The following is a 15879-nucleotide window of genomic DNA, read 5'->3' on the forward strand; positions in this document are numbered from 1 at the left end:
TCATATCAAGTAAGATTTAATTGGAGGATCCTCAGAATGACAAAGTGATCCATGCAAAAATCTGTGTCACAAACCCATTACATGAGAAGATTATAATTTTTTTTTAGACCAATAGAAATGTTTTTGAGAATTATATTTTATTTTTGAAAAAATTGAGATAATTTGTAGACATTTTACATATAAAAAGGACAAGGACAAGAACATGGCATTAGTTATTTTAAACCCTTTTCTTTCTGAATACATCTCTCCCAATAAGATTCAGCGTGTTTTACTCACTGCAAACAATCTTTTGTAGTCACCGTGTTGCATGCTTCAGCGATACGAGGTGTCAATTCATCACCTTTCTTCAAAGGGTTTCTTCTAATCCCACTTTTAATCTTAGACTAGCACTCTTCGATGGGATTTAAAAACAGAGAGTAAGGTGGCATGAATAATGGTTTGTATCCCCGTTTTTCAATAGCATCAACAACAAATTTGGAGTGGTGTACCCTACAATTATCCATGACAATGAAAAATCCTTTCATCTCATTTTTGTCAAGTACATCCATTACAGATTCTATATATTTGACTATATGATAAGCCGTAGTACCTTTCTTTAAAGGCTTTTGTTTTTTAGGCTCTTCAGTGTTGCGCTTTCTTTTTTAGCCAATACCTCGGAATGAAACTCTTTCTCTATCAACTCAGCATCCTCTATTTTCAAAGGTATAACTTTGGTAAAGCTTATAATTCCTCTAGCACATATACACCCAATCATGCTCAAATTAACGCCTTTTTGTGTGTGCACTTTTACATTCGCTGGAGCACCAACTTTCGACCATGCACGCCCTCTCATCAGTTGAGAGTGAAAGCCAGCTTCATCAATAAACACACAGTTTTTCTGGAAATCAACACCGGCCTCTATCCAATTGTTGATGATTTCGTAGCGGAGATTGAGCGTTCTAGATGCATTCCTTTCAATTGTGTATTTACTAGCTTGCTTTAATGTCAAGCAGCACTTTTCACTAATATGCACATACAAAGAAGAAATAGCAACGGATAGTCCAAACTGCTTCATCAACTCTTCTCTTGCCTGTTCCAAAACGGTCGAAGGGTTTGCGTCAAACAACTGGATCAAAAAGGCGGTATGGACAGGAAATAGCTTTTTTGGTTTCGCTTTTCCTTTTTGTGTAGATGTACTACCTGTAAGAATGGTTCCGTTACTGTCATTAAACTGTTTTAGAAGTCTATAAGCATTGCTGGTAGGTATGCCACAAGCTTCAGCTGCTTTTGGTATAGTTTCCCCTGTTTCCTGTAGTATGTTTATAAAGCGTGCGATTTGCTCAGGCCCATACTTTTTATATCTTTTAGTTTTAGTGATCATCATCTCTTCCAGCTCTAAAACCATTTCCTCCATTTTCTCATCAGCTGTGCTTTGAGGAGTATCTTCTACGAGGTACTCATTTCCCCTGAGCATCTCAATGTCGCCGAACTCAATAGCAACCTCATCAACTTCCATTCCCTCAGTCATAAAGTTGTTGTAGTTTTCGTCTGGAATATAATTAATGAAGTCCATTTTGATTAAAAGTTGTCTAATCTAAAAGAAAGGAAATCGTCTAAAAACTTATTTTCGGTATTTCTAAACTAAAAAAAGGATTCTTTTTTTTTTTTTTTTTTATCAAGACAGAGGTGTTTAAATTGCACGTGACTGTGTAGTTTTACATCATTGAATTTTTTTTTCTTTCTTAATTTTTAAAAGTGTGCGGTTACCCGGCCGAAAAAGTCCAGACATCTATGGTGCAATTGCACTGTTTTGGAGGAGTGGAAGCGATAAACCAAGGTAGAAGCCTTGGCCGCGCTGCTATATATTCTAGTTGCCCCATTTTGACGAGGAATTTGCCCATTTTGACAAGGAAATTGCCAAGTAATCAACCTGACAGCAATAATCTGACTACTAACATCTTTCTACAAGCTTTAGGTTTAGACAGAAGAACTTGATGACTCTTATAGGCTGTAATTATTTTTTGTCAAATAAAAAAACTTGTGAATAATCATGAAATTGTCTTAACCGTTTTTTCCCTCTATGTTGTACTGTTTGAATGAATTATTGAGGTTATGTATTTTTGAGCTTTAAGGATTGAGGGCCATCGTAACTAAACTGATCTCTCAAGGCTGTTGAGGGGTTTAACAAAGCAAGGCAGCATGTTAAAAACGCCTTCAAATAGACAACAATATTTGCCTTGGCTAAATGAGAAATTGGCAAGTTTCAAATACTGTGATCCTTTCAATACATCATGTTTAAACGTTAACAGCTTCCCAAAACTAATTTTATTATTCAAGATGATCCATCTCTGCATTTATAACTTCTTAACGAAATTATAGTTTATTTTATACCTCTAAAAAAAACCCTTGACCTCATCTTTTGTTTTATACACTTTGAGCGAACTGGGTATTAAACCATTGAAGGACCCTGACATCTCCCCTTCTAGCTACTAGCTTTACAGAAACCTTTCACGTTTAATGCGTAACAGAAGTTTTTTTAACTTCCTTTGCAACGTGTGGTTGAGCATTATCGTGGAGTAATGAAATATCCCAAAACAGATCGAACATTTATCAATTTTTTATGCATTTCGTGTGTATCCTTGCCATTCATGATTTCATTTTGTTCCAAGATGTTATAATAAATGATCTTCCTGAAAGTCCACCAAACACTTAATTAAGCCTTTTTATAATGGAGATCAGTCTTATGGAAGATTGCTCGTTTCGCACTAACATCAAGTCACTTGTTAATACACTCTTTGGCTCTTCCAACCACCAAAACGGCTCTCTAACAAAACTTTGAGTGTGATTTACCAGTTTGTTTAGCAACAGAAATTCCCTAGACAATCCTTACAGCCAGTGGATTGTAAGAACTTGATCCCATCTTCCAACATCAAATACTGCAAAAAAGGTGATTAATATACTTGTTTGAACCAAAAAACTTTTTCTCCTTTATTCGACCTTTTATGTTGCAACAACTGTCATACTTCCAAAATTCAGAGGCCTTTTCCTTGCCACCTTTATTAGATAAAGTTCAAAGAAAAAATAGTATTACTGACACTAACTTCTCTATCTGGCAAAATATCTTTCAGACAATGGACTTCTTTCTTCCTGCATTCTTCATTACCAAGTCCCTTCTACTAGTCGCAACTCTATTCTGTTTACCTCTCTACCGCTCATTACAGATCGATTCTTCTCACTGGTTTCACCGTCATCCAATCTTTTCAAGTTATCTCTCTTTGAATGTAGACTCCAGGCAAAGGAAATCATGCCTAAAAGTCGAGGGAGAATATACTTAGTACAAACAACTCTATCAAAAATTGTTCCATGGTGTCATTTATACTAGTACTATACTTAAGGATTCTCCCATCAATGATATATTTTTCATTAAACACTTCATTCTGGATCTCATTGGTAACTCTGATAAATGTGTTTTTTTTTTTTTTTTTTTTTTTTTTTTTTTTTTTTTTTTTTTTTTTTTTTACCTAGGACCTATCGAGATGAATTCCAAGAAATATCCAAAGAGGTACTTAATCTCCTGGTTCATATCCTACAGCTGTTCTGGAAAAGTCCGATGCATCTACCTGCACACACCTGTCTTTATTGAGTTTTATACAAATGCATCCTCCATAACGAAATCCTACTAATCCTTGTATCTGTTCGACTTGTATCCATTTATAAGATAATTTTTTCCATGTCCTAGTTGAGTGTTGAGTTAAGTAGCGTCTTTGACAAATAATCTTGAAGCAAATGTATCCATAGTTTCACTTCTCTTCGGAACTGATATACGATGCGACAAAACTATTTGATATAATATCCAACATTTTTCACACTCTCTACAATAGTTCAAAATTCATATATTTTTATTAGTCTGAGATAACTTTTAGCTGAATTCTGCTTCTTTTGGGTCATTGATATGACAGAGAAATACAGAATACAGTAATACATGATATGATTAATTGTATTGGAGAAAATAAATAGAGATAAATATAAAATCATTCTGGGATATTCGGAAGGAAAGGAAACTAAATAAGAGAAATCTCAAGATGTAGGTACTGCAAAAAAGGTGTTGGATCAGTTTTTCCAAAATAGGTAGGATTCCAGACATATTGATTTGGATTGAGGTCTTTAGGTAAGTAGATAAGACAGAATGGTATTGGGAGAATGGTAGCCGTTAATGGCAGGAGTATGATTGGGCTTTTGTTTAAGACTAAGACAGTAAACGTGATGTGTTTGTGTGAGCAAGGATTATGATGAGCAATTTTTGGCATATATTGACAATCAAGGCAAAGTCCGTTCTGTAAAGCCTACAACGATTGCAAATTGGGTAACAAAAACTATGAAAGATGCAGGCATAGATACGACAAAATACAAGGCGCATTCGATTAGGACTGCATCAAGTACAAAGGCAGTTGAAAATGGTCGGAGCATTGAAGAAGTTAAACAACACGCAAATTGGAGCAGACATACAAAAACCTTTGAAGACTACTACTACAAATTGACAATGCCACAATCTCTTGGAAGTCGAATAACAAACTCAATTTTTTTTACCGGAAAACCTTACCACATTTGGGGCCAAAGCAAAGGCGAAAAATGTGGTAAATGCCCTGCCCTGGTATCGAAGACTCTTAACTGATGATATTCCCACCCTGAAAAAAAAATTGACTTAAAGCGTTTTGAAAGATATAAGGGAAAAGGGAGTTATTTGAGCACTTCTGAAATTCAAGTGATTCGCACATTCAGGAAAATTGTGTCGCATTTACAGCGCCTCCAATGCCAATTGACGTTTTGACATAAGTATATATCGACGTTTAATCATAGGCACGTCTTACTTCAGTTAAAGTAAAGCGAAACTCCTGCTTGCATTCGCCATCAGTGAGTAGATCAAGATTGATTCGCTTGCGGTTAATTCCCTTGATTCTCAGCGTATTAGATTGATTCTCGCTAAGGATAATAACGGAAGCACCAAGGGAAAAGGTCATTTCACTTTCTTTTTGCAGTGAAAGTACAACGTGTAGTATGGAAATTTCCCCAACATGTTTGTAAATTTAAAATAAATTCTTTTATTAGCTATACAAAATATAAATGAGGTTATTGGGGGTATTACTAAAACGTGTGTTATAATATATATAATAACAAAATAACTACTTATATCTTTGCTGTTTGATGGGCGACCTTTTTTATTCAAGTCTGATATGGCGGGCATGTTGAAGCATATATCTAAGAGATTCACTAGCATCAACAGATATTATTTGGTTCTGTTGACGGACTAACAAGTCCTCCAACAAGCGTTGTTCCTTCAATTCATTCTATTTAATATCTAAGAGTAAGCAAGAAAAAATATGAGAAAAATCTTTTCTACTTACGTGTAAGCAAACCAGAAGCTCAAATACTCGGATCATACTAGTTCTTTGCGCCCATGCTGTAGGGATACTAGCACTTCTTAACTCAACAATCTGGAAGCGATCCGAATGAGGGTCCAAGGTAGTCTTCATGAGAGTCAACTTGCTTTTAATGCATTGAATACCATAGACAGCTAAATTAAGAACGGAAGAGTGTTTGCAATCTTGTTTTCGACGCAACATTGTGCTCAAGCTAGAAGACATGGATTCCACTAATTTGTATGTATCGCCAATACTGTGTTCAAAGTCTTCCACTTGAAAACTCGAAGATGATTCCATAAATATTTTCTCTTGCTGGATGTCTGTTCTACCTATGCCATCTGAAAAGAAGTTATTTTTAGAGTTTAACCAGATACCAGGATCCCTTTGGTTTTCTTGGTTTGACTTGGCATGATCCTCGCACCTGTGGTTCATCAGGAGAACAAATAAATATTGTCAAAACTTTAATGTGTTTAACAAGTTTTACTTACCAAGAAAATACAACCTGATCACTAGCTCCAAGATACTTAAATAATGGTACAATACGTTCAACCCAGAATGAGCGTTCATGGTCTTTACGAAAGTCATCTTGAAAGCAAATACCCCAAAAATCAGTTAAGCAGAGACCAAACATTTTATACAATTCCAAATTCTTTTCATTCGCGTCGCGTGCTTCTTTCTCACTTTTCCACAACTCAAAAGCAAAGTTTGCCCTGTTGTTGTCATTGTCCTCTACATCAAGAATTTCAATCATTTTGGCGTGTAAAGTGGGTTCTCCACGAAGACTTTTGAGGTTAAACTGGTCGTTTCGATGTTGTTGATATATATTGAGCAAAGGAGCAGGTATGTTTGATAGGGGGACACATGATAATGCCAGATTGCATGATGGTCCTAATTTGCTTATTATGTCTAATGTCAGTTTGGGCTTTTCTGGAGTGTATTGCGAGGAGGAAGGTTGATCCAGTACTGATCTTTTACGGGAGTCAAGCATCTGAATTGAGTCATTAATGTTGGTATGGATAATTCATATGTATTTTTAAAATCAAGCCTACCTCACGCCAGACACGTTCATCGTTATCATCACTGCTCTCATTTACTTCTTCTTCATCTTCTTCTTCTTCATCTTCTTCTTCTTCGTCTCCTCCTTCTCCTTCTCGTATGTCTCTACAGCTGTCTTCTAATTTCATGCTAAATTGTGAGTAGAGCAAAATATGTGAAAAGATCATTGTTTACCATCTAGAACTGAAAGAGTTCTTTTTGTCACTTTGCTGACTGAACTATCTGCTATTCTGATTGCACTATGCATTCCTTTTTGAGCAAGGTTGAGTATTTTGCGTTCAATCTCCAAATCGGCCAATTGAGTTTTCTTGAGTTCATAACTATTTTTGCATTCTTGTTTATAATCCAAAGTTGAAGCATAATCTTTACATTTCTTTGCGAAAAGTTTTATTGAACTCATTTCAGATGACTTTGAAAGCTTAGAGAACGCTTCGAGGATAAGTGCATAGATATCCTCAAAATTCTTTGTTTGGATGATCTGGGTGTCTAAAGCACTAACAACTTTACTTGCACAAGTCCATTGAGCAGCAGGTAAATTGAGTACCCCACAAGGGAAGTCTTTCTGGTTTTTTGGCACTGAGTATGTTTTAAACTTTGCTGGCGGTACAGGTTTTCTTGTTTTTTTAGTAGGTGCCATATTAGAAAAAGCGAAAGATATTGATAATAAATATGAGAGGGTGTATATAGTAATCCAAATTATGTTGACGTTACCAAAAGTTTAGAGAAATATAACTCCCAGTTTCTTTTTCTCTATTTGACTCTTCGTGGTGACCAACTTAGTAAACACTTGGTGGATGTTCCAAGACGCTACGGCGATTGCAGCTTAGCCATCCCCCTTGGTGATTTCTTCAATCAAGGGCATGCAATCAATATGCCGTTTCTTGGGCCCTGAACCCTAGTGGAAGAAGTGTTATCTAAGCAACTCGGGGTTCCGTTATACGGTTGCTCGTTTTGTTATGGTAGGCGACTGATGCATTTCGTTATTGGGTATGTCGGTAAACACTTGGTGGATGTTCCAAGACGCTACGGCGATTGCAGCTTAGCCATCCCCCTTGGTGATTTCTTCAATCAAGGGCATGCAATCAATATGCCGTTTCTTGGGCCCTGAACCCTAGTGGAAGAAGTGTTATCTAAGCAACTCGGGGTTCCGTTATACGGTTGCTCGTTTTGTTATGGTAGGCGACTGATACATTTCGTTATCTGACGGTCACTAAGGTTTCTTTAACTCAAAAGGTTGCTACGTTTTATTCAAGATAAGTACTAAGAATTTTTAGCAAGACTTTTCTCTAATTGCTAACGAGTATTACTTTTGTTAGTACATCGCCTGAAGTTGTTTATTTGTTCCAGATATGGAAGAATATTATTCTAAATGTATTGACCTCAAGCTTAAGGTAAATATATAATATAAAGTGATATAAAAACTAAAAGAGGTAACTAATACAAAATGTGATATTGTAGATTCCTTACCGAATGCTACAGAAGAAGGCTTCGGTTCTCAGCTGGTGAGAGCGGTCCTTGAAGTAAATGCCTTTGTTTCTACTCTTACTGTCTGTGACAGGTTTCTTGTCGTCAGGGTTGGCACCAGAGCGATAGCCGTAATAACTTTGGTGGCCTTTAAACAATCCGGTTGCTTACAATCCTGATCTAAAGGAGACAATAACTAACCTGAGGAATAAAATGGTGCTGTCTTTTTGGAAGAAGCGTGTGGAGCAGTGTATTAAATGCCAGGGTGAACTTCGTGACATAAATACCACTGCAAATTTCGTTGAAGAATAACAACTAGAAAGCCATCGTATAGCATATGAATACAGTAAAACTAGCCTCCAATACATTTTTTTCAAGTTCCATATGCAAAAGACTACATAAAAGAACATCTTTACCATTTTCATAAAATAGAAGCTTTTTACTACACTACAAACAAACCATCGAAAAGATAAAAACTACCTGAATTAACTTGGAAATACAGTGAAGCTGGGAAATATTGGTGAAAAACTGAAAAATGATTGGTCATTTTTAAATTTTTTATTGACTTGATTGAAAAGCTCTCCGGGATTTTTTCAATGAATATATAATATTTCTGGCTCATACTTATACCATTCGATAGAGCTACCTATCCGGTTTGTTCCTATTGAAAAAAAAAACAGTGTTTCATTCTTGCTTTTGTCTAGTTGTAAGAACATGAAAAAAAAATATATATTTATAAAAAATAAAAAAGCACATTTAAACCCAGCTAAAAGTCATTTCTACGTCTTCATGATCTTTCGTACTATTCTTCAATAAGGGTATAATAGCCATTTCCTGATAAACGAAGCACTTCTTGGTTGATCCAAAATTCAAGTGCATCCACTGCTTTTTTCTTTTCTATGCCAATTCTATCAGCAATTTGTTCTCTTGTGAATGCATCGCCTTTAAAAGAAAATTAGATCTTTTGCTCTTTCTCTTCTTACTTACTTTTAGCCTCAAACAACCTGATGATCAAAGCTGCTTCTGGACTAACATCTACTGTTAGTGTTCTTGAAGCAAAAGTCAAATCTAAAGTAACAGAACCTTTGTGAGGTAAAAACTTTAGTTTTCTTGATGCCTTGACTTTTTGATACTCCGTATTGTAAGACTCTATGGATCTATAGAAAAAAAAAGCGTGAAAACGTTGTTACAAAAAAGACAGAGAGATACACTTACTCTTTATGTTCTGGCCATACAGGAATATCTGATTCTTGTTGATCATTCTCTTTATCCTCTTCGTCGCCACCAGGCCAATATTTACGAGACATGATAATCGCATGAAATGAGGATGCAACACCAGGCTTTTCATGAACAGACTTGTCTAATCGACGACTATCATCCATGTCTCTTAGCATAATATCACATCGAAGAAATGCCTCTGGAGGAAAGTTTTGTTTCAGCATCTCTAGTTTACGCACTTCTTCATCTGTGTCGTAACCTTTGCTTGTCAATAAGATTTGGCCTAGTTTATCGCTGTATTCCCTGATAAAATCTTTTAAAGACTTGCACATACTGATCAGCATAGCAACAGGATCTTTAGACTTTCTCTGTAATCTTCTCAACATAGCTTAACCAGAAAAATAAAATAAAATAAAACATCAGTCAAGTTTATCCACTTGCTTCGTACTTACCTGTCTTGTCTTCTTTAATGACAACTGTATCTATAGGCTCTTGCTCGTCATTTAATTCGGACTGTTTAAAACTGAAAATGTCTTCATCCCTTCGAGCTAGAATTTCATGTTCTTCAGCATCTCTAATCAGCTCTACAACACCTTGTACAATGTCATTTCGATATGTCCTAGAACACAAGTTGTGAGATGAAGGGATGGTCATTGAGATAGTAGTTACTTTGTATAGTCTCCTATCAAATCAATCACAGGCACCATGATGCTACAAGAAGGATCAATGATAGTTAAGCATTGAATGCATGCAATATATTGCTGCAGAATATCTACAGCAGATGCACCTTGATGTAAGAGTCTGTTGAGTAACCTAATAGCACATCAGTAAGATCAACGTCATTTTCTTTTTGAGATACAAACTCTTCCATTAGCCTATCTTTTAGGTCATTCAGTAGTCCTCTTTTTGTAGCTACAATCTGTTCTCGATAAGTAAATTAAAAAAAAACTCCCTCTTTTCTTTTCATCTTACATGAAAGTCCTGTATGACATTATGAGTAGAGGGATATTCCCTTATGATATCAAAAATAGCTGGTACTCTAAACTCATAAATCATTTCATATAGTACATGTTCAGCCTTGATCTTTTCGCGTATAAAACTATACCAGTTTTTGTCTATCAAAAATGAATACTCTAATTCTATGGATTCTTCTTACCTATATTGTCTGTATGAGGTATAATATGAGAAAGCCATGGCAAAACAAGCGTATGAAGCCATTTCAACTGAATGTCTACCATAGATACCTGCCAATCATCCTTCCATTTTGAATGGACCAATCGATCCCTGATCTTTGGTTTCAACAAGTGTATCCAATTGGGTGTTAGTTTTAAATTGTTCAGCGTATCACAAATAAGAGCAAACTCTTTGATATTCTCATCCAATTTTTCTAGTTGATACTCTTGATTTGCTTCATTTTTAATAAACCATTGGTTAACTTTGATATCCTGGATTGAATTGGATCTCTGACTGGCTTCGTTCAAAATATCAACAGGCAAATTAAAGACATCATAGAGCTTTGAAGGTTCTGTGTCCAAAATAAGCTGTACTTGACGTTCCAATTCTTCATCTTGATATTTAGCGATATGACGAGAGAAAAGCGGTGCAAATGAGGTGTTGTCGTTGATATGATGATTAATCCAAAACCAAGTCTCAATCTGCTGAATGGCTTGTGTATAAAATGTATCTTTGATATCATGAAAGGAATACGAAATTTTTTCATGGATCAATGCAAGATTGGCTTGTATCACTCTCCTTTTTAACTCCACAGCAGTTAATGCACTTCCTCTATTTTGCTGTTAAACAAGAACCAGGATACTATCTACTTACTCTGGAAAAGGCATATTTAAAGCAACAAGTGTATCTGTATGACATTTATAGATATCTTTGACCAAAGCAGAGAACAAGGCAACCATTTGTGGTGTATCATGTCTTTTTTTCTAAGGCACAGTTTGATTTCATTGTTCTCTGTAGGCTTAATTTACCTTATAGTCTGTTTCCCAATGTTCAAATAGCACAAAAAGAGATCCTTCTAGATAGTCAAGTGCACTTTCTACATAATAATTATGTACAACATGATGAGGAGCATTGGGATCATGTAAGTTTTTCAGGACAGAATCACGAACTACAAGAATAAAGAGAGATTGGAATTAGCTAGATCTTCACGATCAACCATTTTTTTTCTTTTTACTTCTTAGTAAGCGTGGATGTCGTTCACAGTAATCGACAATCTGTGCCATGCTGGGTATAGGCTAATAGATCAAATCAATGTTGATCATTCACATTGTTTGTCTTCCTTACATCGTTATCTTCACTTATGCCTTGACTTTTAAAATATGTCTTGAGTGCCTTTGTAGACTCAAATGCTCTTTTTTGCTTTGGTATGTGATAATAAGAAGCCATTTGTTTTTTTTTTTATATAAAGATAGAAACGCGCAAATAAATCATGAAACCCCTTTTTATTGTTTTTCTACAATGCTCCCCCAATCATTTTCGTCCCTGGAAGCTATAGCAGATAAATGATGAGCATTGCCCATGGAGTGTGCCTTTTCAGACTCTAAGGCAACTGCAGTTGGTCTCCATTGCTCTATTTGGCTTGCATCTTCAGAATCCGTGCTCTCGTTACTCTCTTCCGCTGTCAAAGTATGATTTCTAAGTGAAGAAAACGCCATATGAGGAGATTGCCCTAGACTGGACCCAATGAGTGTAGACAAAGTAGACTGATCTATTTGCAAAAAAAGATCTGTATGCTGAGGCGACCACCTCGACTGTTGAATCAGTGCTCTTGATCTTGCTTCTGCTTCTCGCCATTTTCTTTCTTTTTCGAATTCAGACCATTTCTTCATAATGATTTGTGATGAATCAAACTCGCCCTCTTTGTCACCATGGCTATCTTTGCCTTCGCCCTCGACTTTTCGAGTTTCTCCCCATGTGAAATCATCAAAATGCCAATAAGCATAGGAAGGCAAAACAAAGTTCCAGATAGGTAAACTAAACAAGTAAATAAACATCCAGCCTACATAAACAAGTTTTCTACTGGTCATGACAATCAGAATTGCTGGCAATCCTAAAATAAGGGCAAGCAAGATCAAGGAAAGAACAGCAGGTTGCCCAAGCATGGCCAAGATAATAAGATAGATAGTAAATGAAATAGCTGCAGGCAACGCGAGTGTGCCTACAAGTTCCATGAACACAACAAACTGCATAGAAAAACAAAACGTCCCACACAAGTCTCGTACAAACACAAGCTCCATAAGATTATGAATAGTCGAATTGATCCAACGTCTTCTTTGTGATAATAAAACCATAAATGAATCAGGCACCACTGTTTTACAGACAGCTTGAGGCACAAAAAGCATTTTCCTTTGAGGGAATGTCTTTAACATCAAGGTCGATAGGTATCTGTCTTCCCCAAGCAAAAGCAAGTTTTTCTTGTGAAGGGTGTCAACCACATTTTCGGAATAATGCTCAATAATATCAGGGTTGGCCAATATAGGAACCCAGTGTCCATTGTTGCCCTTGGGTGCCTTAATACGATACATACAGAAACAACCTGGTAAACAAGTAACATTACCAAAGATGGATTCAAACGCTTTCGATTGATGATGAGAGATATAATACTCAAACACTATTGAACGGTTAATTCATTCAACGTCATGGACTTTCTCTCTCTCTCTTGTTACCTTGAATCATGGAGACCCAACTGTCTGTTTTGTTTCCAATCTTAGTCTCTCCACAAAGTCCCATGACTTCTGGATCTTCCACCATACAGCTTACTAAACGAGACAAGGCATCAGGATACACCTTTGTGTCTGCATCCACCATCAACACAATTTCATATCGATCAGGACTCACACCAGTAATGCGCCAAATATTCGTAAAAAACTCATACTCTAACTCAGTCATTCGTTCATCAAACATGATCTTTTGTAGAAATGACATGAGAATCACTTGAGAGTCTCTCTTGCCCCGGTTTCCGGGTTTAACTTCCTTTTTTTGTTCTTCAGGTGTACCACATTTGACAATGGTAATCATAGGCACGCGTTTTTGTGAACTTATGTCGACTGTCTTATCGTCATATTTATAGAAACCAGTATAGATTTTGGCCATATTGTGTCGTTTTGTGCCATCTGCAATAGCCACATAGGAATTTGCCTCCACTGCTCCTGGCTCAATCAGGAAATCCTGCATCATGGAAATACAGATATCAGGAGTAGACATACTGTTACCATGACCTGTGATCATACCATCTGCAACCACTAGAATCAGTTTATGTGAGTGAGGATAATCTGTAGAAGCAATAGAGTCCAGTGTGGTTCGAAGACCTTCTTCTCCTTCAGAATAACAAGTGACTAAACAAATGGTGTGGGCCAACGTGAATCCAAAGGGTTTAAATTCGGGCTTTGGCTGTTTGATGACATGAGGGGATACATTGTACGGGCAGCCTACTGTTGTTTGATGCGTTCCATGAGACAAGGATCCTGAAGTCTCTGAAGAATGTCTTGATAATGGACCTTGAGAGCTTCTGTTGGTATCGAGTGCTAATGTGGACCGAGGCGATAAAATTACGCTTGAGTTGTACATCTGTCGTGGTGATCCAAACACTCTGGACCTAACATGAAATAATCAGTTAAACTACATAGATGAGCATCTTAAGAAAACCATTTACCCTGTATTGGCTTGTTTCCAAATCACGCTCGTGGGTCTTTCAAACGAGTTAAAATGCATCAATCCAGCTTCAGGCTGTGTAAATCTTGACTTTGTAGGAATGATGCTTTTCTTTTTATTTAATGGACTCTGCTGGTAAGGAGTTCGATGCGTATGTGACGAAAAAGAGCTATGAGGCCGTATTGCTTCTGCAGGAACATGAATACCCGTCGTCCAATCTTCTATCTCAAGATCCCTTTTCATGCGGTCTTTATAAGTCGCTCTGTTTTCAGTGTTGAAGTTGCCGAGCTTAACCGACAAAAACCATCCAAACACAACAGCAAGAAAAAATTTGACAAAGATGACGCCCAAAATAACAATTAAGGATGTATAGAGAACAACATCTGAGGCAATGCATCCTACGCTTTTTGTATCGATTTCTCCTACTTTGATCGTATCCAACAAGCAAGTCGCTTCTGTTTGCCATGTTACTATTGTATTTTCATCTTTTGGATGTGCTGCAATTATATGCGTGATATCTTTCCCGCCAAAATCACTGGTGTTTCTAAGAATGGATTGTATAAGTCCATTGGGAGGCAATGTAAATAACGATTGTGACAAAGATTGTAGTAGGTTGAGATTGAGCACATAACTAATGAAAATTAAATTACCTAGAGGGGTAATTTTGATAGTTGTTACCTATTATACACTGCCAAATGAGAGGTTGTGTTCACATCATGCCAATCATAATACACTCTGCCTGCCTTGTCGTATCTTCCTTCTGAGTTAAGTATACCCTTTGTTTGCATCGAATTTAGTTTTTCTCGGGAAGAGGGCTTCAAGTGACACGCTGTCATATTGCCATTGGATACTAGCATTGGACTTTTGTTATGATCCATTAACTGACAAGGAAAATAACTCAGTAGATCACCTTGACCCACTATTGCTCCTGCTTTTTTAGGTAAAAAGACGGAACTACATTGTTGATTGATGTTTTGAAACAAAAAAGAAGCATCTTTTCCTCCAGCCTGGATGGGTTCGTAAATCACATTCGTCGATAAGTTGGTTAAGCCTGCAATGGCGGGATGATCGTTCCATGAAGCAAGCAAATAAGCCCATCCATGAATAATAACATAGCCTTGGTTAATTGAATCTACTCGAAAACTGAGTGCAGGCCGAGGACACACGGCTTGTGTGAATCCAAAGGTCAAGAAACCAACAAAAGCCATGATACACAAAATGATGCTGACAAGTCCCATTTTTTCACGAAATGCCGTTTGAGCACTTTTATCTCTTTTGCCTATGACATGATCAGAACAAAGAATACGAATATGTCATTGGTACCTATGGCCTCTAAAATAGGAGAAGGGAAACAGCAAGTAACTAAATAACAATAGATTGTCCAACAACTCCATGATGTTTTAAATTGTGAATTATCAATGTTTTCTAGTTGATCATCAGAATCATCTCTTGATATTAAGCCTCTTCTTATCACTGAACGTCGAGTGGGGTGAAATCGATCACCAGAAGGACGATGCGTTGTGTCATGAGGGTCTAAACGCTCTTTTAATTTTCTTTTTGTGTGGTATTGAGGGTGGTTTGCGTCAATGCGACTTCTTTCGGGGCGAACAAGTGAAGTGGAGCGTTTTGGTAATTGACTATTCGTAGTTTCACGATAATCTGAATTGATTGAAAAATTACTGAATGAAATATCCATGTTGAGGTCTCTATATGTAGGTTTATTAAATAAAATCGATTTTAACGTATAAAATAATAATTATACAAGCATATATATATATAACAATAAGAAGAGAGGAAAAATCACAGAAAAAAAAAGATGTTGTCTGTTGAAAAAGGAGTTGAGTCTTACTATTGTTTGTTTTATTTATATGTATGCACAGTCTATCATGGTGTGTGTTTATGGGCATTATTTAATGAGGAGAGCTTCTAGAATTCAAGACTAATCATGAAAAGGGGCATATGCTTTCTTATACAAACAAACAAAAAGACTGGGAGAACTCGCTTTTGGTCCTTAAGGGGCTCAATTTACTGCAATTGCAAAGTACATCATAGTCCATATGATTCAGAATGGCAGAAA

The 15879-nt window shown here is 36.7% G+C and overlaps 7 protein-coding genes across 7 annotated transcripts; 1 reads left to right on the forward strand and 6 right to left on the reverse strand.

Moving 5' to 3' along the window:
- Positions 1 to 808: 808 nt before the first annotated feature.
- Positions 809 to 1042, reverse strand: B0P05DRAFT_441390 (uncharacterized protein; the record flags this gene model as incomplete). Its single annotated transcript, XM_051573756.1, has 1 exon — positions 809 to 1042. A coding segment is annotated over one exon (234 nt), but the record flags the coding sequence as incomplete, so codon positions are not given.
- A 63-nt stretch (positions 1043 to 1105) lies between these two features.
- B0P05DRAFT_466282 (uncharacterized protein) lies at positions 1106 to 1360 on the reverse strand (the record flags this gene model as incomplete). Its single annotated transcript, XM_051574320.1, has 1 exon — positions 1106 to 1360. A coding segment is annotated over one exon (255 nt), but the record flags the coding sequence as incomplete, so codon positions are not given.
- A 1635-nt stretch (positions 1361 to 2995) lies between these two features.
- B0P05DRAFT_533666 (uncharacterized protein) lies at positions 2996 to 3357 on the forward strand. Its single transcript, XM_051577232.1, has one exon. It carries the CDS (start codon positions 3111 to 3113, stop codon positions 3312 to 3314), a length of 204 nt encoding a protein of 67 aa, XP_051436739.1. The 5' UTR covers positions 2996 to 3110; the 3' UTR covers positions 3315 to 3357.
- A 1967-nt stretch (positions 3358 to 5324) lies between these two features.
- B0P05DRAFT_466409 (uncharacterized protein) lies at positions 5325 to 6387 on the reverse strand (the record flags this gene model as incomplete). Its single annotated transcript, XM_051574334.1, has 2 exons — positions 5325 to 5820; positions 5888 to 6387. 2 exons carry the CDS (start codon positions 6385 to 6387, stop codon positions 5325 to 5327), a joined length of 996 nt encoding a protein of 331 aa, XP_051436740.1.
- Positions 6388 to 7720: 1333 nt separating this feature from the next.
- Positions 7721 to 8438, reverse strand: B0P05DRAFT_533675 (uncharacterized protein). The gene is made up of 2 exons (XM_051577233.1): positions 7914 to 8438; positions 7721 to 7846 (listed from the first exon to the last, which is right to left on the reverse strand). The coding sequence occupies exon 1, from the start codon at positions 8342 to 8344 to the stop codon at positions 8087 to 8089; it is 258 nt and encodes an 85-aa protein (XP_051436741.1). The 5' UTR covers positions 8345 to 8438; the 3' UTR covers positions 7721 to 7846; positions 7914 to 8086.
- A 185-nt stretch (positions 8439 to 8623) lies between these two features.
- On the reverse strand, positions 8624 to 11570 carry B0P05DRAFT_533678 (uncharacterized protein). Its single transcript, XM_051577234.1, has 12 exons — positions 11436 to 11570; positions 11326 to 11386; positions 11120 to 11259; positions 10965 to 11074; positions 10294 to 10922; positions 10110 to 10252; positions 10001 to 10056; positions 9807 to 9950; positions 9590 to 9756; positions 9135 to 9525; positions 8907 to 9076; positions 8624 to 8861 (listed from the first exon to the last, which is right to left on the reverse strand). The coding sequence occupies exons 1-12, from the start codon at positions 11535 to 11537 to the stop codon at positions 8722 to 8724; spliced, it is 2253 nt and encodes a 750-aa protein (XP_051436742.1). The 5' UTR covers positions 11538 to 11570; the 3' UTR covers positions 8624 to 8721.
- A 5-nt stretch (positions 11571 to 11575) lies between these two features.
- Positions 11576 to 15472, reverse strand: B0P05DRAFT_487568 (chitin synthase-domain-containing protein). Its single transcript, XM_051575277.1, has 5 exons — positions 15126 to 15472; positions 14481 to 15081; positions 13804 to 14433; positions 12818 to 13740; positions 11576 to 12762 (listed from the first exon to the last, which is right to left on the reverse strand). The coding sequence occupies exons 2-5, from the start codon at positions 15038 to 15040 to the stop codon at positions 11594 to 11596; spliced, it is 3282 nt and encodes a 1093-aa protein (XP_051436743.1). The 5' UTR covers positions 15041 to 15081; positions 15126 to 15472; the 3' UTR covers positions 11576 to 11593.
- Positions 15473 to 15879: the final 407 nt, after the last annotated feature.

The sequence above is a fragment of the Gilbertella persicaria genome (genome assembly GCF_025201335.1).
Source record: "Gilbertella persicaria strain CBS 190.32 chromosome Unknown B0P05scaffold_11, whole genome shotgun sequence".
In the NCBI taxonomy this organism is placed as follows: Eukaryota; Fungi; Mucoromycota; class Mucoromycetes; order Mucorales; family Choanephoraceae; genus Gilbertella; species Gilbertella persicaria.

Coding starts and splice junctions, on each gene's coding strand:
- B0P05DRAFT_533666 (XM_051577232.1), top strand. CDS start 3,111: ATGGACTTCTTTCTTCCTGCATTCTTCATTACCAAGTCCCTTCTACTA.
- B0P05DRAFT_533675 (XM_051577233.1), bottom strand. CDS start 8,344: ATGAAAATGGTAAAGATGTTCTTTTATGTAGTCTTTTGCATATGGAAC.
- B0P05DRAFT_533678 (XM_051577234.1), bottom strand. CDS start 11,537: ATGGCTTCTTATTATCACATACCAAAGCAAAAAAGAGCATTTGAGTCT. Junction 11,075..11,119: donor ATTGGGAAACAGACTATAAG/GTAAATTAAGCC, acceptor ACTGTGCCTTAG/AAAAAAAGACATGATACACC. Junction 9,757..9,806: donor TTGATAGGAGACTATACAAA/GTAACTACTATC, acceptor CTTGTGTTCTAG/GACATATCGAAATGACATTG.
- B0P05DRAFT_487568 (XM_051575277.1), bottom strand. CDS start 15,040: ATGGGACTTGTCAGCATCATTTTGTGTATCATGGCTTTTGTTGGTTTC. Junction 14,434..14,480: donor CATTTGGCAGTGTATAATAG/GTAACAACTATC, acceptor AATTTTCATTAG/TTATGTGCTCAATCTCAACC. Junction 12,763..12,817: donor TTGGGTCTCCATGATTCAAG/GTAACAAGAGAG, acceptor ACCGTTCAATAG/TGTTTGAGTATTATATCTCT.